This window comes from Mastomys coucha, unplaced genomic scaffold (assembly GCF_008632895.1).
Source record: "Mastomys coucha isolate ucsf_1 unplaced genomic scaffold, UCSF_Mcou_1 pScaffold13, whole genome shotgun sequence".
NCBI lineage: Eukaryota > Metazoa > Chordata > Mammalia > Rodentia > Muridae > Mastomys > Mastomys coucha.
Window position 1 is genome coordinate 39409335 of NW_022196895.1, and position 21773 is coordinate 39431107.

Below are 21773 nucleotides of genomic sequence, written 5' to 3' on the forward strand. Positions count from 1 at the left end.
CTGTCCTGGAACTCAGAAATCAACTTGCCTCTGCCTCCCAAGTGCTGGGATTAAAGGCGTGCGCCACCACCGCCCCACTCAAGATTGCTTTCTATTGGCCAAGGTCATGCTAACAATACAGGAATATGTCCCTCATATTTAAAGACAAGCTGACTTCATCCTTACTCACAAAGCCATGAAGCCATGCTCCTTTCTTCTAGGTCATTACTTAACACTCTGTTCTCCCTAGCACGTGGAAGAACAACTTTTTGGAATTGTTCTACAGTAAGCCCTTGTGATGCACATCTGGCCAGAAATGCTTTGGATTCAAGTTTATAGGTGCCCGCCTTCTACACCCAGCAAATATACACTATGAGGTATATGAAATTGTGTCTAAAAGAAAAAATAGCCAAGTATAATCTCAGACAGGCATCTGTTAGCACTCTCCTGCTCCTCCACACTCCAACTCTTTTCTTCCCTAATCCCACTCCTAAGGGTAGACCAAGAGGCCTTGCCTAGACAACACGAAACATACAGTAGATATGGTCCCGTTATTACTGAAAAGATAGTCTAGTGGCCTTTTCTTATTACAATTAACTTTTTTTTTTTTTACATTACTAATGTGTTTCCCTATGGCATTTTCATATAGATGCTTCAGTATGCTGTATCCTAATTTGTTCCTCCCCTATTCCCACACACTACTCTCCCTGGGCTCCTTGGCTGCCTCTGGCTATTTTCCTTCTCTAAATGGTCCCACAGTCTGTCTTCATATATCACCTTTTTTCCTTGATGTCCCTGAACCAATTAACCTGAGAGAGCAGATTAGTTTAAAGCCAAGGTGCAGTGTGATGTTTTATTCATGTACATAACCAGGTCCTTTGTTTGATGTTTGCAAATGTATCTAGTGATAAGATAGTAAACTAAAAACAGTCTGCACTATGATGATTGAAAAGGGAAAGAACAAGCAAGAGTCTAGACAGACGTTATAATGTCAGCGGAGACCAAGAACATTTAGAAGATAGGAGACAGAGGAGGTGAGAGTGTACAACTACTTTTGATTATTTTCCAAGAAGGTACACATAAGGAGTTGACAGTAAAGAAAGATCTGAAGGGTGCGGTCCTACGCTTACTTTGAGACAAGAGGAAATACAGACACTATAAGCTAGAGGCAAGCACATGACCAAGGACAAGCCGGATGGGAGACCAAGCTCCCGGAAGCCAGTGCAGCAGGGGACACATGCAGCCTCCAGAGGCAGGGCCTGGGTTTTTTGTTTTGTTTTGTTTTGTTTTTGTGGTACTACAGAAGACATTTCACCAAGACAGTCACTTGGCCTGGTCTACATGTTAAAGGGGCGTCATGATTAGCCATGAAGGAAACATTTAGGGATGAGCACAATGGAGCTTTCAGTAAGTTGTGGACCTTGAACAAGGATGGAATCAGCACCTGGTTCAAAGATCTTATTGCAAGGCTGAAGCTTGCAGAGGTCAAACCGACAGGCTGATCAAGCAAATTTAACACATCTAAGCAAGCTTATATCTGCAGACTCCACAGCCACGGATGAACGGGAGCCCTGCTTTTCATTAATTGCATGTTCATCGTCTTATTATTTCAAGTAAAATAAACCTTCAGATTAATTGAAATAATTCTAAACTATGTTGCGGAAAAGTAGGGTTTCTCCTCATGATTTGTCTGTATGTATTTGGCTTACTGCTTTAGCAAATGTAATTCATTCTCTATTGGAGGGTCAGATATCTTCAGGGTCAAGGGTCTGTCACTATGAATGCTAATTCTTTATGACCTGTAGGTAAGTATCCCCTCATTTTTTGGAAGTCTAAACTCTAGAGAAATCCAACGACGTTGTCTGCTTATAGTCCCCCACCTCACTTTGTACTCTAAAATTAGAAGCCAAACGTGTCTAGTCTGAGAATTGGCTTCAAGTTCTCTGAGGCTCTGGGGTTGCTTGCTTCTTTCTCTCAACATTAAAGCTCCTGGTTGAGGGTTCTTCACATCCTGGTGAGCATCTTCACTGGAAAGGGGCCCAGCAAATTACATGAAGACTTAAGGTCAGACCAAAAGGTAAATTTGGGCCCCCTTCCATCAACAACCACAGGCCTCCGACTCTTGTCTACGAAGTAAAGCTGACAGTACCTATATCTAGGCATGCTACAAGGTTGGGATATCAATCCATCTCTGAATATAATTTCTTATAAGTAATGATTCCTGTCACAAGGAAAGAGTTCAAATGTTCTCATTCTCTGATTGTAACCTTTACCCTGTGTAGCCCTGTGAGGGCCTGCAGGTCTGAGGCTCTAGGCCAGCAGCTTTAGCTGCTGAATTCCTGCCCCATCTTCTCCTCTTCCGAGGGCCTTTCAATTTGCCTCCGTCTTGCCTGTGTATGTAAGTGTATGGGGTGTGTGTGTGGGATGTGTATGTATGTTTAAGTTATTTTATTAATATTGGATGGAGACTGGCTGGAAATGGCTTCTTTTGACTTGATTCTCATTTTAATGATCCTGTCTCCAAACTGAAACACATATTAAGGACTGGTTCTTAGGAAGCCAATGAATTGGACCTGTGTGGGTTAGGAACAGTTTTGTTCCTAACATTCTCTTCTTCCCGACTTAAAAAAGTGTGAGAAAACTCCCCAAGTCCAGCAAGGGGGAATGCCACTTAAAGGAAAAAAAAGGGGAAAAAAATCTTATATGAGCTTTGGCAAATGGCCTTACCTCTTACCTGAAGTGTTTTAAGCACATAAAAAAGGGGGCTATCTTTGCCTTCCTGTCCTTACCAAGCAAATCACACTGTCCTGTGAATTCTGGTAGCAAAAAGGGTCTGTGATAGGATGAGGGAGGGACTGAAAGGACAAAGCGTATTTTCATTGGGAATAACCCTGAACGAAGACTCCAGAAGCAGAACATTATATTGAATCGCTTTAAAATGGTTTGAGGTTCCCCCTTCTCTATCAGACCATAATTTAAGCCTGCCTTGTTGGACGAAGCAGAAACCCATTTCTGAGTTATCAACATCCATAACACAAAATGATCTCCTGAAGATCTGGAACACAGATCAGCTCTGAGGGAAAAGAGGGGATAATTTCAAATGTAGATTTCCTGGAAAGAGTAAAGGAAAGAAACTCAAGCCTAGGGAAAGTGGAAAACGCAAACCAGCCTCCGAGCTCCCAGGTTATAAGCCCGTGAGGAGAGGGGCAAGGCAAAGCTGGCCAAATTCTCCAGCTGTGTAACCACAGCTTCCTGGACATGGTGCATTTCCACAGATATCAGCACGTTAAGAAAGCAGAAAGGCAAGCAAAGGGCCTGATGGGGAAGTAAGTGTGCTCATTGGAAGGGCGAGGAAAACGGAGGAAAGGGCGAGGAAAATAGAGGAAAGGGCGAGGAAAACGGAGGAAAGGGCTTTTTTTTTTTTTCCATGAAAAAAATGGCACAGTGTTGTGAAGATCACAATAGTGAGACTCCAGGCAGGACTAGGATTCAGCTAGTTTCCTGAGACCTGTGAGCTGACTGGCTAGACAAATTCTTCTCCTCCCCACATGGTAGCTTTTCATTTGATCTCAAATATAAATCTAGAGTTTAAAATGAATGCCATTTCAGTTTTTGTTACTTTCAAACTTAAAAAAAAAAAAACAAAAAACAAAAAAAAACCCAACTGGATTAATTTAACTGGATTCTTTAAGCAATGGGGTAATATATTGAACAGGTTAAAAACAGTGTTATGGAAAAGTATTTAAAATAAGAAAAAAATGTAATAATATATTGTAGAAAGACAAACGGGACAGTAAAGAACGTGAACCCACATGCGGTGCTGTTTTAATAAATGACACATTAAAAAAAAAATCCTTATGGGACATGCTAGTAAGGTTCCCAGTGACCATGTCTTGCTAATTTCATTGGCACTTATGCTTATTGCCTTTATTTTATTTATACCTTTCATAAATTCTTCTACAACAACTTTTTTATGGAAAAATAGAATTTAAGTCTAAATGCTCAATAACCTTCAGTGGGAAATAGACTAATCCACTCCAGTCTGGGTTTCCTCGCCTATAAACAAACACTGAGCTCTCAGTGACAGCTCGAGGGATATTTTGACTCCATGGAATTTTCAGAGTCACAGAAAACCAAACACCTCTGGAACCTTGGCTACAACGGTGTGTAGTACAGGTCCTCAGTGAGAAAGGGAAGTTCCATTATCAAGGAGAACCTCTTGCTGATATTTTCTCTATTTCATTGCAAAGTAGCCTTGGGCATGATACTAAGTACCACCTCCCTACCAAGTGGTTCCTATAAGACAGGTTGGGACTGGTGCTCTGAATATGAAGGGCAGAAAACTTGTGGATACAAAGCAGAGACTACTGAACCAACCCCCTTGCTTGGGACGGTTACCAATTAGCTGCTCTTCATATATCTTGTACCAATCATGCCTCCTGGAAAACACGAGAAGACATAATGTGGACTTGAAAAGAGACGACATTTTGTGTCTCCAGAAATGTGAGATTTTCCTAACTGTAGTCCGTGTACTGGCTAGTTTTGTGTGTCAACTTCACACAAGCTGGGGTTATCACAGAGAAAGGAGCCTCCCTTGAGGAAATGCCTTCATGAGATCCAGCTGTAAGGCATTTTCTCAATTAGTGATCAAGGGTGGGAAAGTCCATTGTGGGTGGTGCTATCTCTGGGCTGGTAGTCCTAGGTTCTATAAAGAAAGCAAGCTGAGCAAGCTAGGGGAAGCAAGCCAGTAAGGAACATCCCTCCATGGCCTCTGCATCAGCTCCTGCTTCCTGACCTGCTTGAGTTCCAGTCCTGACTTCCTTTGGTGATGAACAGTAGTGTGGAAGTATAAGCTGAATAAAACCTTTCCTCCCCAACTTGCTTCTTGGTCATGATGTTTTGTTCGGGAATACAAACCCTGACTAAGACAGTATGAAACTAAGGTTGGGCTGTACAATAGAGTTAAGAATGTGGGTTCTGAGTCAGATAACTCAAATTTGACCTTGGTTGCTTGAGGCATATGTACACTAAAGGGTTAATCTTTACATATTTTTTTTTTCCCAACAATAAAATAGAAAGATCTCTGCTGGGACTCCACCTAATCAAGCTCTTTCAGGATTAAGTGAGATACTAAATGAAATAGCTTAATATAAGGCTCAGTAAATACCAAATGTTAGAAAACTATAATGTTTTTATATATTATCTGCATTAGATGATCCTGTGACAATCTTCACATAGCTAATGGTCACAGGATCATCTAATGCAGATAATATATATCAAATAATAATAAATATCAAAATGTTTCTGTTGCATGTGGTTATATTACAAAGTCTCATCATCATAATTCATGAGGTACTTAATACAAATGTTTTCAATGTTCTAGGCCCATGGATACAGTGACCTTCCATGCATTTCCTTCTCCTGTAGAGCAAAGTGGTCCAATGACTACTATCACATCGAAAACATTCTGCTTTGAAATGTCCCTCATAGGCTCATGTGTGGGGTCACTGGGTGGTCTTGGGAGATTAAAAAGTGGTCCTGTCTCTTCCCATTCTCAGCTTACTCTTCACAAGGTTGTGAGAAGGTGAGGAATCTCTCTCATCCCAGGGAGGCACCTGCTGCCATGCTGCTCCTTCATGACTGACTGGATCTCCTTAATCTGTGAGCCAAAACAAATACTTCACTTTTTAGGTTGCCTTTTAATGCTATTTTGTCACAGCGAAGACAGACTTTCTGCCCCTGCATGGCTCATGCAGACGTGAGCACCTTAAAATGTGCTTTAACTGGCTGTACTCTGAAAACCAAAGAAGGAAGTGTGATGGTTAATCTGAATTACTAACTTCTCTGGGTTTGAAATTACCTACAGGTGCATCTCAGCTCGTGTTTCCAGAGAGGTGTAACTGGGGTGGGAAGGCCCAGGCTGGGTGTGTCCAGCACCATCCTATGGGCTAGGTTCCAGGATGAATAAAACAGGGGAAATGAAAAATCCTGATCCAGACTGGCACTTTTCCTCTCTACTTTCTGTCCTTGCAGGATGTGAGGAAGTGTAACATCCTAGCTTCAGGCTCTTACTGCCCTGGACCTGTCTGCCACCATCCCTCCCCTGAAAACATAGACTATGAACCCAACTCTGAACCAAAATAAACCCTTTCTTTTCCAGGGAGTTGCTTCTTCTTAGGCATTTGGTTACAGTGGTGAACCAAGTTAACTAAGATATGAACTTTACTAAATAATCTAATGCCAAGAATAACTCCGAGTATAAGCTTAAAGAAAGATGACAATTATTGTAGGGTAAGACTCTGAAAATCTTTGAAAACACATGAGCAAACACCAAAACTTTCTGAGTGTCCAACTCTAATAGAGGGGGAGAAAAGCAATGAGCTGATTCCTAGCCAGTATTTCTAAAAGACAAAATTAGCTGTGCATGGGCCAATGGGCCTAATTGCTTCTAATAATCCTAGGGACTTCCTGGTTTATGTACAAAGGTAGACAGAGACATCTGTTAAGATTTATATTGTATTCAGGTTCAAAGATTCATGGTGACAATTTCCTTTATTTGAAAGAAATGTTAATGATCTGAATGAATTCTTTAAGTCATTTATAGTAAGAGAAATGATGTCTCTGTTTACAACCAGAAGTATCCAAGTTGACTCCCAAAACATACTCAGAAAGGGTGCACAGATCTTGAGGGGCATGGACAGGGAAGAAAGAGCTATAAATGCTGGAGGGTCTTCTGACACATTTGTCCAGAGCAGACTCTGTCCCACAGTAACCTGTTTGTTGTTAACATGTCCCGTTTCTCTTGGCTCAGTGACTTGATGGCAGTTGCTTACAATTGGACCTTATCTTGAAATCTTAAGAATGAATATTCCCAAAAGTTGCCAGTGTAAGGAAGGCTGGTATTCAGGAGCAAAAGCAAATTCTTTCAGGTCATCTTCCCCCATTAAAGTTAAGGCTGCAGGTCAATGTTAAATGTATCTATTCATTCAGCACTGCTTGTGGATTCTTCTTTTCCTCAAACAGAGGACCTAATATATGCTGATCAAAGATTTAGGTGCAGGAAGCTCCTTGATAACCTCACACAGAGTCCATGGTATTACTGGGCTTTTGAGAAAAGAGCAATTTCCATTGGACAGCAGCCATCATATTTAAAATATCAGCATGGGCAGCCAAAAAGGCTCCGGCAAGCACAGTCTCAGAGCTGTTTTCTGTTTGCTTGTTTGTTTGCCTAGTCTAGATTTGGGGGCGATTGTTGCCTTTGTGCCTTTATCAATGGCAGCCTTCATTGAAGGAGACACAGCAGTGGCAGCAAATGAATCATGACATCACTTTAATAATGCTCGTTTTCATTGACCTAAAGCTCTGCTGAAAGAAAAGGGCCTATCTCTCATTATTACTCCACTGCCCTCTCTATTAGCTAAGGCTACTCCCAAAATAAGAAAAAGGCAAAGATCTTAAGGGGTGAAAAGCAACCAGAGTCCGTTATATCCATCACAGATGTTGGCTGGACCTGGTGAGTGGAGGATACCATCTCTGGCATCCCCCTTGTTCACACTTTCTTCATGGGAGGGAAGAGCTTATAACTCTTCCTAGTGAATGTGGAACAGAAGAGGAAAAGACTTACTCCCTGGGTCATTTGCATTAGCAGGGACCTCAGGGATCAGAGAGTACAAAGATCTGTTTGTCAATGCTGAGGTTGCCTAAAGTCTCAGGTAAATGAGAAGCAAGGGCAGACCCAAGAGTACTGCCTTCCAGGGCCTTCTTGCACTGTGATCACAACTGAGGTTCTCCCCTTCTCTAAGGGATGCCTCTCTTCAAATAAAATCTGGGTTGTGGCTACAGTAGCTCAGTGTAGAGTTGAAGTACTTTTACAGGATGTATAAGATGTGTCATCATCACGGGATAACATTCTCACTTATCCTTCTTATCTTATTATCTAGTATTTCTATGACATACACACAGGCACACAAAAGTAAGCCATGAGAAATGTGTCTTTCAATTCCAGACATCTCCAGTAGGTTTCTGGGCCATTCTATGGAGCTTCCATCTGGCTTAGAGTGGCTGGGTGTGTCTGTTTGGCTCAATGGGGATTGGAGCTTGGTTTCTTCTGCTGGGAAAAGGACAGGGACAGAGAATGAGAAGGGGCCTGGGGACTCAGACCCTCAACTAAGTAAGGCAAGAAAAAAATAACCAGCATCTGCTTTCTCATCCTGTACTGGTACATGCTCCTGGGTAAAAGCCAGAAGGAAACTCCGACCACTGAAGGAACGATGTTAGAAGGGCATACACTCAGCTGTTCTTCCTGTACTTGGCTAGCTCATCTCCAACCCCCCTCACACCCCAACAGCAAGCATTTGATGTGTGAACTACCAGGTCTTTAGGATTAGAGGGGAGGAGGAAGGGACCAGTCACGTGTGTCCATGAAGCTCCTGCTTTCTTGCCTTGGTAACTTGCCTCTTGGTGGAACAACCCTAGGACCTTTCTTTTTACCCATGTGACTTTAGCTAAATGAAGTAATCTTTGTGATCCCTTTCGTAGGATGAACAATAGCAACCTGTAACTGTATGCTGGAGAGTTGTAGTGAACTACATGAACAAATCCCTGCGGCTTTTGGTGGGGTGCATGTGATAATTCTAGGAGTTTGTGCTCAGTCACTCACTTAACAAACTATTTTAACAGCTCCACCATGCTTAGCTTTATCTTGCTAGTTCAAAAGATACATTCCTCGAGAGAAGTCATATATCTACTCCACAGGACTGTGTCTCAAAATAAGGTGGAAGGACTCATCCTATTTCACCAGATGAGCTTTTATTTTGGTGTCAACTCTATGTCATAGGTTGACACAGACATGTGTCAACTTGATTTCATTAAACAGGGACTTCACTTGTTTTCCAAAGTCTTTGACTACACTTGTTTCTCATTGGCCCGAGGGAAGATTGAGGACAAGTGAAGCTGTGTGTACATAGACCACATGGGGGCTTCACTGGATGTTGGGTTGGTGGTTTTTGCTCATCTGTTCACATCATCTAGCATCTGAGAATGCTTCCCATCTTCTTGTTCTCATCTGGTTAAGAGCAATGGCTAGATCAAACAGGCACATCTGTACCCTAGGGACACATCCCTACTTTTGTTAACATTTTGCACCTCTTAACTGTAATAAGCAGATATAAATGGTTCTATAAAACACATCAATAGCTAAAGAACAAAGGGTTATATAGGATACAAGGGGGATTTTGTTCTTTTTCAACTTCAATTTAATTTCTATAACTTTGGAAGAAATGATAGAGAAAAACCCGCTAGAAGTTGAGTTGTGAACAACCTGCTGGAAAGGGTATCAAACTTACACAGCTCTAGATTGAAGCTGATTAGGACTGATAAACAGTAGAGTGTAAATCTATTTAGGAGGTTTCTGGGTCTGAAGAAAGGCCATCTAGTAGCCTCTTGTGTGGTTGTCAGAAATGAATGACAGGCACAATTCTATAGACTAAAGACTGCTGTCTAAGGCAAGAAAAACCATCAACATTGTATAACACCATTTTCATGTTTTTTTTTTTTCTGTTTGAAAACATATTTTAAACATTTTCCCAGGAAAAAAAAATCTCGTTACCAGACAGTTTGCCAAATGTTTCTTTATTAATGTTCACCCTCGGAAGTAATTGAGATCTTATAAAGAAATATTTACTATCTTGAACACATCTGGGTGTTCACAGATCACTTTCAGGGGTCAAAGTTCATTGAATCTTCCAACTGCTCAGAGGAATGAAAAGGAAAAGTTTTTGGTTTTGTTTTTGCATTTGTTTGCTTGTTTCAAGCTGGTGGTTGAAATCACATTCTGTTAAGAAATCTCTCTGGAATTCCTCAAAGTATTTTGCTGTTTGGTCATAGCAACTCGTACTCAAAGCCTTTCTTACACTTGAGGCATTTAGCTTACTCTTCAGCAAGAAAAGCCTGGCTAGGAATTGTGTCGTACCTGCTCAGAACATAAAGGAACAAAACAAATACCCCAGGCACGACCTGCATCAACATTTCCCCAATCAGCTCAAATGCTTCCCATTCCTAAGTGTTTTGGTCTCTCTTTCCCGCTGGAATTTCCCTTCCACAGTGCCTTACTTGGATAGGGCTGGCTCCTTAGTTTGATCTCCAAACTCTAATTCTTTACCTCTTAATACTTTCTTCCCATGAAGTGACACCTACTCAAGCACAAGGGATACACAAACGCATGAATTTGAGGAGGGGCAGAGTGCACTGGCTCCTTCCTCAACATCAAGTCTAGTCCTCCAGCTCAAAGACCACAGGCACCCCGCCAGTTCACTGCACATTCCCCCCCACCCCCCTCCCCGCCCTTTTCAAATAATTACCATGGAACCCACAACCTGACAATAGTCCCCTTTCTAACAAGAGCTCAGAACTCAGGCTCCATGCCCCATATTAAAACTGGCAGCTGGTACTTTTAGATATGTAGCCCAGCAATGTCCAAAGATCACACAGGCAATGCAACTTCTAGAAAACAGAGATGTAGTCATCCACAAGACACTATTTACAGAAGTCCATTAGTCATTAAAAAAAAATCCACCTCTATGTGGTTGGTCAGAGAGAGAGGGAGGGAGGAAGAGAGGTGGGATGGGGAGATGAAGGAAGGAGGAGGAGGAGGTGAAGGAGAGGAGAGGATGAATTCTGTGGCTCTTTATGTGCCTCTGGGAGGCAGCAGCTGCATAAAAGTGACTTTGAAGTTGGATAAGCCATCGGCATGATTTCTAGCTTTTCTCCCAAATCTCACTGTGTAACTCTGGACTGACTTGGTCTACCTAGGTTTCCAGGCTCTAAATTATAAAGTGGTTTTTTTGTCAATGCTCAGATAAGAAAATGCACAGGAAGCACTGGTACCCACACTTCAGGGGTTTTCCCAGTCCTGTAGTCAGTTTCAAGTGGAGTTTATATCAGAGAAAGAAAAAGTCTGACCGTTAACATAAAAAAAAGTATTTCCAAAATTGACATGGTAGACACCATTACAAATGCTGTATATTTATTTGAGCATAATAGATAAAAAGAGATTTTTGAATTTTTTAAAATCTGGAGAAGAATACTGTCAGGCTGTATTGATTCTAGGCTTCATTGGGAAAAGCATGCAGTGTATACAATCTTGGGACAAAATAATAGCCAACTGATACTCCTTAGATATTACATGCCCAGCATTGTGTGTATATAATGCCCAACTGATACTCCTTAGGTATTATATACACAACACTGTGTATATATAATGCTCAACTGATACTCCTTAGGTATTATGTGCCCAACACTGTGTGAGACTGTGTAGGACAGTAGGCTGTGCCTAATCTGTTGAGTAACCCAGAATGCCTAGTGTCTGACACTGAGAATCGAGGGCTGGCGTTCAGGTTCAAAAGATGGTTCCCTTGCTGCCCTGACAAGGCAAAATAAGAGCCAAGCCTGAACAACTGACAAGGAGAGCCCCTTCCCAGATCCACCAGAGGCAGCAGACCCTCCTGCCCCCAGGAAGCAAATGCACACTTTTGAGTAGAAGTGTTCTCACCTCATAAGAACAGCAAGAGCAGGTGGGAGGAGAGAAGCAATAAAAAAACAAAAAGCAAAACAAAAACCCTATTCCCAACCAAAAATGGTTGCAAAAGGCAGTGTCAGAGAGGCAAGCGGGTCAGGCCCAGGGAAGACTGCCTCCTTCAGTCTACACAGCCTAAGTGAGACTTGAGCTACTGGGTGGGGCTGCCTTTACAGAAGAGAAAACAGGGGCTTGGATATTTAATTAGGATTTTAAAAGGTTTGCGAAATAAACTAATATCATGAGTAGGGAACACATGTTAGATTTATATCTCTAGTCACATTTTCAATCTATGTAGAGCTGTGTCCATATTTTTACATTTTTACCTATGTCTGAGATCCCGACCTAGGAAAGGTATTTTTAAATACTTGTAGTATGAAGACAATCATCTTTTATAGCCACACAACCACACAGAGATGCTTTATTCTAGGAAAGAATCCCTGTTTCACAGAAATGCCAACACAAAGCATGAGAAAAAAACAAATCTAGAAATGGATTCCTTGTCCCTCCAGCCCAGCCCCGCCCCCTGCCATGCCCACCTTGTCATCTGCCTGGTTCTAACAATGACTGCCAGACAGCCTGGCTTGAAGAAATTCACACCCACTGTCCAGTCCCATTCCAGCTGTTGGAGATGCAGCTCCAGCTTCCAGCACAGGCTGTATGTAGCACCACGCCCATGCACTGAGAAAGAATGGGAGGCACCCTGAAAATGAACGAAGTACCCCATGGGAGAGCAGAGCATCCAAGCAGAGACAAAAGGGAACCCCTTAGAAGCCCAGTCTGAGAACAGGGCAGGGCACAGCCACAGTTTCTGTGTCTCTTGAGGCACGCTATGCTGCCTAAATGTCTCTATCGTTCCTCAAAGGTGGCTTAAATGATACCTAGGGAGATAAATGGGTGTGGTCCTCAATGCCATGTCACAGACTGGGTCTGTGAGAAGAATGACTGAAGCCTTTAAAAAATTGGGAGGGGCAGGGGATGGTTCTATGCCTGTCCCCAAAAGGAGATTTGCCAAGATTGCACATTAGGTGTAAATAAGTGGCCTGCAACAGACCTCCAACTGCAGTAGCAGGAGAGATGCGGTCCTAACCACTTCATTAGAGAAACCAATATAAAAGCGAAGCTGAGATCCCGGCTTAGATTCCTTCTGGTGATGCTTTCTCTCTTTGCAAAGACAACTGGCAGCAGGCAAATACCGACACTGCTGAAGCCTCATATTGTTTTCTCAAGGATGGAGGGTGAATGTTCTCAGGTAGTGACACAGGAGTACATCCTTTAAGCCTCTTAGGCAAAAAAGGATCCCTAGCCAGCTCAACTATTCTCACTAGGGAGCTTTTCTTCTCTGGGATCAGGTGGACAGGTGGGAGGGGTGGGGTGCAATTGTCACAAAGCGAATGAGGCTCAGGTGCTAGCTGAAGGTGAGATGCTGCAACAGGAATAAGTCACTTAACAATGCAGTGCCATAGAGGCATGAAGAAGGTTCTTCAATGCTGTTGCATGGGGCATTCATTCCTCCAAAACGGAGGAGGAGCAAGTGCGCGACTCCGACTCCTGCTAAAATCCAGGCAGATGCCCTAAGAGTTAAAAGTAGGTGGCAGGTAGAAGTCAGCCCTAGGGCAGCTGCAGAGGCTCCCAGAGGCCAGCTATCACTTCCTTTGTTCCCCTTGCAAAGATGGAGTAGCCACCCATTCCTCTAACACACACACACACACACAAACACACACACTCACACTCACACCACATCTTAATACACCCATACTGCTTCCTGCTAAACTACCAAATGCCACTGGCTTTTGCTTTTTTGTTTGAATGCTACCCCAGACGGCCATATGTCCTCACTATTCAGGGCATTCAAACAACTCATGAGGGAAGAATCTCAAGCTGGGAGAGATGGGAACTGGTGAAGAGATCACTTCCGAAGCTGATAAAGGCACGTCCCCACCCTAGTTGTACACTTAGAGCATGACACCAGTCAGCCGGCGAAGGTTCTCTCTAGCACACAATAGCAGTTGGACACCGCATGCGTCCCCCTATGCATCTGCAAACTAAAATGTTCTCTGCAAACTCAGTTTTCTCGGGGTGGGGGTGGGGGTAGGAATGGCATGAAAGAGATATATAATTAAGGTGGAAATAAAGTTAATCATTTTCATTGCACATTAGCTATTGAGTCTCCAATCTGACACACCCAAGCCTATATGTAGGGAAGAAGGGGGGTATCCCCCCAGGACTCGTAGTCCAGGCACCCATAGCGCCCTCTCGGAGCCCCTGGGATCCAAACCGTAGGGCCCAAGCAAGGAGAGGGGCGCGGTCCGGCTGCCAACTACCAGTGGAGAGAGATGTCATCTCTCATACCCTACCAGACCTAAAAGATTCACCAACAAAAAAGCACACCTCTAGCTGCAGGAGAAAACCCCCGCCCCCAGCGAGGCTGGGTTCCGCGGAGCCCCGTGAGCCACGCGCTCTCGGCGGTGGAAAAGGACAAACAACCCGAAGTTTCCGCGTCAGGGTTTAAGGTTTTCCTCTTTGTTTTGATTTCCTCAAACCCCAGGGTCGTTGCCTCAGTGTGGCGCCGGCTGCGCCGTCTGGACTGACCGCCGCACTCCAACACCCGGACCGCGCCGGTCCCTATTTCCCTGGGGACCCGACCGGACACGCCAATGGCATCCAAGCCACCCGGCCAGCGGCCGGCAAGGAGCCACCGGCGGACTCACCGTGATCCGCGGAATGTTCTTCTTTCCCTGATAGGACATGGTGGCGATTCTGGCTGCAGGGGATGCCTGCCTCGCTGCTACTGCTTACTGCTGCTGCTGCTGCTGCTGCTCGCGCGCCTGGCTCAGCGCACAGCGCCCCAAATCAGGTGGAGCGAATGGTGCGCTGGCCGGTGCTGCCGCCTCCTCTCGCCTCCGCCCCCCTCCCGGGCTCCCGCGGCGGCTGCCAGAGACAATAGTAAATCTCCCCGGTCCCTCTTCGCCCCGACCCGCCCCCTGCCACTCGCACCCTCCTCCACTGGCGTTCACGCCCGGCTTGGGGTTTCTTTTTTGTTATTTTTTTTTCTTTTGTGGTGCCAGCTGGGACCCTGTAAGGCAGGAATGGCTGATCTGAGACTCCTCCCTCTTCTCTCTTATCCCTATTGATTTTCTTCTTTGCATCTGCCTCACCCACTTTTTCTTTTCTTTTTTTTTAACCCCCCACCCTACTCCACCCCTCCCTCTACTTGCTAGCTTCGCGGAGTCAGCCTGCTCCTCGACCACCAGAGGGCGCGAGGGACTTTTCCGGACAAGGATGCTGCAGCCGGCGGCAAAACCGCGGTAGTGGTTCCCTACCCTTCAGGGCCAAGCCCCTCTGAACACCTATGCCTCCTACCAACCCCTACACCAATCTCCCTTCTTCCAAACTCTGTTTTTAAAGAGGAAATGGCAGCAGACTCCCGCCAGGGGCTCGGCAGTCCTCCGCCACTAGCAGACCAAGGTGGCGCCGCCGCCTTTGTTAGAACCAAAGACTGGGCGGCGCCTCTGCTGCTCTTAGGATATTTGTAAACAGCAAACATAGCCCCTTGGAGAGCAGAGATCTGGTGTCTGGTGCTCCTAGCCCATGAACATAGGCATGTAACAACGCAAAGTAAATTCACTTCGGAAACGTGCATGTGAGGGTCACGGCTTTCTTGCTCGTACTCTATTTTTAAAATATTCTCTGTCTGACTCTTGTCAGGTCAAGGCATTGTTGCTGTTCTGTAGGCTTGAGGCAGAGAAAACCCCAGTAAAAGGAAAGTAGAAACCCTGCATATTCTGCTGTACAGTCACGGATTTGTGAGTGGGACGTCTTTTGACAATTTTGTCTTTGATCAACCAGCCAGGTATGCCAGCGAGAAATCCCGAGTTTATTGTTGAAAGACACAATTTACAAGGGTGAAAGGTGGCTTTTGAAGCATTGGGACACAATCCTTTAGCTTCTTGAAAAGGCCAAGAGAAACTGGAGATGCCGCTGGGGGTGGGGGGAGTCTGAATAGCAATGGGGTGGGGCAGACTTTCCTAAACACATAACCCCAAACAATTTAAGTAATATTCAAAACTGTCTTTGCTGTGCCAAAAAATAGAAAATCTGAAGTCTCCTATTGTAATCCCCCACTCTCCAATCCTCAGCCCAAATGTTCCACTAAGAGGGAATTCTGTGCATGTCATTAGGTATGATTCAATCTGTTAGGGATCTGACATTGACATTGCTATAGGCAGGCCCTCTAACTACATTTCTTGATATCTTGTCATTAAATTGAAGATTTTCTTGCAACAGAAGAGCTATCAAAGGGACCTACAGATAGAGGGTTCCAAATGCCATAACCTCTGTTTTCACCACCCAGAAATGAGGTAAGCGTGATCACAGAATCAAAGGTCACACTAAGCGCCTGAAACACTCCCTCTCTAGTAAATTAATCCAAAGGCTTCCGGTTAGTCAGGGCAATTGGACCGAGTGCAGTTTTCAAAGGAAAAGTTGCAACAATTTCCAGTTTATTTCTGGCCAGGGGGAGGCATGCCAAGCAAAGTTCACCACCTTAAATTCTTTTGCAAGACACACACACACACACACACACACACACACACACAAGAGAGAAAGGATAGGGAAAGAAAAGACTAGGTCAAAGAAATACCCGAAACATTTTGGTTTTGTTCTTACGTAGATACTAAAACTACTAGACAGGAGTTGTGAGATCACAAAGCATTCTGGGACTGACATGTAAATGAGGAGGGTTATATTTAGAGCAAAGAGAGAACTAACCACATGCTATAAAACTGTGCCCCCCCCCCAGTGTGTGTGTGTGTGTGTGTGTGTGAGTCTATGTATGCCTATTGTGTGAGTGCTTGTGTGAGAATATCTGTCGGTCCTCTGTCTCTGTCTCTGTCTCTCCTGGATTTTACTAGCCCAAACTTAACTCTTACTGGAAGAGATCTTGATCAGCTTGCTTAGGAAAGACAAAGGTGGATACAGAATATTTACAATCTTAATCAAATCCTACTACTACTATTCTTATTCCTTGCCCTCCTCTTCCTCCTCCTCCTCCTCCTCCTCCTCCTCCTCCTCCTCCTCCTCCCCCTCCCCCTCCTCCTCACCCCCCTCTCCTCTTCTCCTCCTCCTCCTCCTTCTCTTCTCCTCTATTCCCCTTTCTATTTCATCCTTTCATTTCTGTTCACTTCCTGGGTTTCTTTGCCTTCCTTGCATCTGAATAATCGCTTTGGATGTTGTTATTGAGATTCAGAACATTCTTCACTAGATCCCTGTCACTTTTTTTTTTTTTAACCACTTGGTGATCATGTGTTATGGCTATGTGCTGTTTTAAATCACAAGAGTTGACTAAACCTGTTGAAGCCAAGATTATATGTATGAGGCCAAGCTCAGTAGGAACTGTGGCATGCTCCTGGGGTCAGACTGCCTTGACAGTCCAGGCCCAGGAATGTATAATAATCAACTAATTGACTCAAGCTGTTGCCCTCAACAGAACCATACAACAAACAATTCTTCTGCTACACTACCCCTTCAATCATCTTCTTCTTTCTTAAATAAAGCCTTTGGGATGAGTTTGAAGAAAAAAGGCTTCCTAACTATTCCAAGACTATGAAAAGCAAGACAACCATCAATTCAGGCTGCCTCTGTGTCTGGCCAAGAAAGCAGTGGAATTAGCGTGATGTTTTCCACAGAAGGATTCAGAATGCTTCTCCTTGGATACACAGCAGGATTTGGCTTTAAGTATCTCAGGAAACTGTGAGACAGAGACACTTGGACACATAGAAATAGAGATTTGGTGTAAGTACCAGAGAAACTGGATTTTGGCTCCAAACCCACCACACCCTGAAACTTTAGTCCGTGGTGGGTTACTCTAGTCTTCTTGCTCAGACTGAAGGTTTGTCTTCATCCTTAGCTCCTCTCCGTCACTCATGTCTCAACCCGTCATGTCAATCTTATAGCAACTATGGTCAGTTTGGGCTTTGAATACACCCAGACTATGATGCTTCTCTTTGTTAAGCCATCATCTGCTCTATCAAGGACAAAGCAGAAACTTGTGTTGCTTAAGACCTGGATTTGGAAATACAAGGAGATGGGGCTACAACACAGTGTACTGATTTCCTGATTCTATGATCTTCACCGGTTCACTTCTACTTTTTGAACCTTGATTTCCATGAGGGTTTGAATAAAAATGCCTCCCATAAACTCAGATATTTGAATGCTTGGTGCACAGTTAGTGGAACTGTTTGGGAAGGATTAGGAGGTATAGCCGTGTTAGAGGAGGTGTGTCACTGATAATGACCTCTGAGGTTTCAAAATCCCATACCTGGTGCAGTGTCTTTCTCTGCCTGCTAACTGTGGAAAAGGTATACAGCTCTTCGATATTGCTAACCTTCTGAAATTGTAAGTCTCCAGTTAAATGCTTTCTTTTGTAAGGGTTGCCTTTAGCCATGGTGCTTCTTCGCAGCAGTAGAGCCGTAACTAAGACAATTTCCTTTTCCTTAAATTGAAGATTGTGTTACCTAGCTCAAAGTGGTTTTGGGATGACTTATCACATAGTTCAACCAATATTTAATGAATTTCAGTCATGATTCCAAGGGAAGAGGAATACAAAAATTGAAACAAACCTGATAAAAATCCTATCTTTCACTAAGCTTGCATTCTAAGGACGTGAGTCAAGAATATAGCATTTATATAGTATTTAAAATGGTTTCGGGTACATTGGAGATGGGTGAGATTAGGAAGTAGAAGAGGAAGTCACTTAAATTCATTGAGAGTTTGGAGAGAAATTTGCATATAGGGGTCACCAGAGGCGCTATGAGATGCTACTGCTCGTTTGTACCTAGATAACAGAGAAACAGAGAAACACAGTCTCATATTGGGTATCTTTTTTAAGTAAAACCATCAATACTTGCTGGTAGATGTGACCAGGCTATGAGAAAGGATTACATTTAATATTTTTTCCACTTGAGCAAGTCAATGAAGGGGGGGCGGGATGTTAGGTAGGTCCCAGTGATGAATGGGTCAAGATATTTTATCACCTATCTCCAAATAGAGGCCTTCATTTGCTTCTTCCCTGTTGACAGGGCTTGGAAAACTTTCTGCAAAGTTCCCAGACTGCCAGGCCAGCTAGTTCTACCAAGGAAGAGAGAATTGCCTCATTCTCCTGACTGAAATTTTATTAACTAAAGATGAAACTATTACGCCAGGAAGAAATGCTGAAGTCTGTCATTATGCCTGCATGTTCTTGTCCCACATATGCCTATTTTAGCCCCAACATACATCCACCATCTACTCTGCACATCATGCAGTCTTTGTCCTAAGCCATTATGTTCTCTCCAAACCCATTTTGTTCTCCTAAAATTATTCACTGGTCACCTAAAAATGATCTGCCATCCCCATTCTATGCCTCTCCTGTAGAATCAGAGTACACACGTGTCCAAATCACATAGAGCTAGTGCATGATTGCATCATGAATGCCTCTGTGCACATCATTAATGTGTATGTCTCTTTTCCAATTAGCCTGTCAGTTTAGTCCTGTGAACCTCAGGGGGCCAAGCAAGGGAAAGCAAAGCAAACTTACCTTCATATCTAGTCCAGTCAAACAGATGAAATTAGCACTGGAAACTGGTGGGAAGAATGAGAGTCGAGGGAAAAGTCAGAAATGTGTCTGTGAGCATTGCTATTAAATGTTCAAGTAAAAGGCCGAGAAGGTGGGTGAACAGAGATAGCTCAGTGGTTAAGAACACTATCTGCACTTCCAGAGGTCCTGAGTTCAATTCCTAGCAACCACATGGTGGTTCACAATCATCTGTAATGGAATCTGATGCCCTCTTCTGGTATGCAAGTGTACATGCAGATAGAATACTCATACATTAAATAAAATAAATAAATCTTAAAACAACAACAAACATCTTAAGTGCCTTTTAAAACAACAGTGCTTGAGGATGTGAACCAATAAGTGTGTGTGAGAGAGTGAAGGTGTGATATTCTGCATGTCATGGAAAACAAATGTGCTCACTTTTATTAAATAGTCATATTAAATAGAAAATGAACTTCTCATTTTTAAGATTATACTGACCTTGACCAGAGTACCTACTTTGACCACAGAAAGTGGTCCAACCTGAGCATTTTACTAGTCACCTAACAGTGTTATGTGGGGCAGTATGTGTGTACATCTCTGTGGTGTGTGTGTGTGTGTGTGTGTGTGTGTATATGTGTGTGTGTGTGTGTGTATGTGTGTGTGTGTGTGTGTGTGTGTGTGTGTGTGTGTGTGTGTGTTATAGGTAAGGATATATTAAGTTATTGAAGGATTGCTTTGATTAATTTACTGGTGAAGAACCAGCCTAAAATGTGCATAGCTCTAGGTATAATTCTCACAGCACACAGTAAATATATATGCGCCACAACAGGATTTCTGTTGTTTTGGATAAAATCTCCCTAGAGTCTTTTCAGGAGAAAATAAAGGTAGAATACGTAGATATCTAATACAAACAAGTATTTCAAAGGACTTACGGTAAGCAGAGAGAAAGCAATGGAGGAGTAGCTAATACATCAAGCAGATGATAATTCAGCAAAGAAGAATGTATTTATAATTCAAATGGCAGAATCAATAAGGAGACACTAAAGACATAAGAAAATAGCTTCATAAAGTTCTTGGACAGCACCGGTAACACCTAGTGTTCATGTGGAAGGCTCGTCCTAAGCTAGGAAGCAGATGGCTCATCCACAGTTACTGGAGTACCCAGTCACAGAGACAGGCAACTAGGCAAATCTGAAGAGGTTGTTCACGGAAATTGTCTTGTTGCATGGACTTGCTCTGCCATCCACACAATCTACTAGAGATGGTAATGGAAGTAAGAGGAGAGTTGAAAAGGGAGGACGGAAAAGGGGTAGGGTTATCATGTAGCACAATGGAGTTTGTCTGCAGCAGATTATCATGTATGTAGAGCCATTGCTCTAGCAAATGGTGATTTTTCTATTGGAAAGAGGGATCAAAAGTACTTTGCACACTCTTGTACTCAGATGTATAGTTCTAACCCCAGATTATACTAACTATGCCTCTCTCCAACACGGCATGAAAGATCCAGGCTGCTGTACAACTTGAGCATCTAAATGGTACAATTTATTGATGACTTTGATACAAATCTAACTAACTGAGTAATAAACTACAAGTACATTGGTGGCTTTGGTGAGATAATGTGAACTCTAGAGACAGGGAAGTAGTTTCCAAATCTTCTCCACCCAGTACCTCCAGAGTAGAGGATAGAGCATTGCACTGAGCCACATTCTCTTTTTTCTTAAAGCCTGTTAAACTTCCACAGGTTTTAGAGACCACATATTTCATTCCTAAAAATTATTAGAACCCACTCATTCAAAAACATTTCTCCTTTGAATGGTGTGTCTAGAATAAGAACCAACTCTATAGCATGATCTAGCTGTAATGTAAACACGGCCTGCTGCTGTGGCAATGAAACCTAATGACTCCTATAGTATCAGGATCATAGGAGATGCCACTTGGAGGCTATATACATCCTAGTAGGAGAATGATAATTTATATTTTTCTGACTCTGGAACACAAGAAATATACCTTAATTGAAACTTAGATCCTTAGATGGTATTAGACACTGGTAGAGACAAAAGCTTTAGCAGAGACAACAGACCATGCAACCAGAAGCCCATCATGAACTAGGTCCCATTAGAGCAGAGGCATCAACCAACCATTTAACCCCATCAGCAATTCATTACCAATGGACAGATATCCACTAGGCATGAGGAGAGCGAAAGGCACAAGTCAGACAAATGAACAGGTCATACTTCCTCATGCTAGTCATTGCTGTTATTAAGTACCTTCCTGTCTCCAGGCTCCAGTGTCCCTCACAATACAAAAGTGGAGGAAGAAGACTCATGGGTTTGTTTTATATATAGGTCATCTTAGCATGTAGAGGGAAATAAAAATGGACATATGATGGCACCATTTAGGGGTTGCCTGGAAGGCAACAATGAGGAGAAACCTTCCCATAGTTTCTGACTGTGCAGCTCGTCATCTACTCTGAATAGAGGGAAGATACCTCAAGAGAGTATGTGTGTATACATACATACATACATACATATATATACACACTTATATATGTGTATATATATGATGTATATATATATAAGATATGTATGTAAGATGTATATATATACATGTATATACATACATATATATATATATATATATATATAT

General features: G+C 43.1%; 1 protein-coding gene across 2 annotated transcripts in view; it reads right to left on the minus strand.

Moving 5' to 3' along the window:
- Dpysl3 (dihydropyrimidinase like 3) overlaps window positions 1-21773 on the minus strand; it is a 112604-nt gene that overhangs the window by 51350 nt on the left and 39481 nt on the right. The window contains exon 1 of one of the 2 annotated variants that reach the window (XM_031365589.1): window positions 14263-14706. The exons of the other annotated variant lie outside the window; for it this stretch is intronic. Within the exon in view, the coding sequence (XP_031221449.1) occupies window positions 14263-14301 (39 nt within the window). The 5' untranslated portion in view covers window positions 14302-14706. Of the gene's footprint in view, window positions 1-14262; window positions 14707-21773 lie in introns of those variants that run through there. 2 annotated transcript variants of the gene reach the window in all.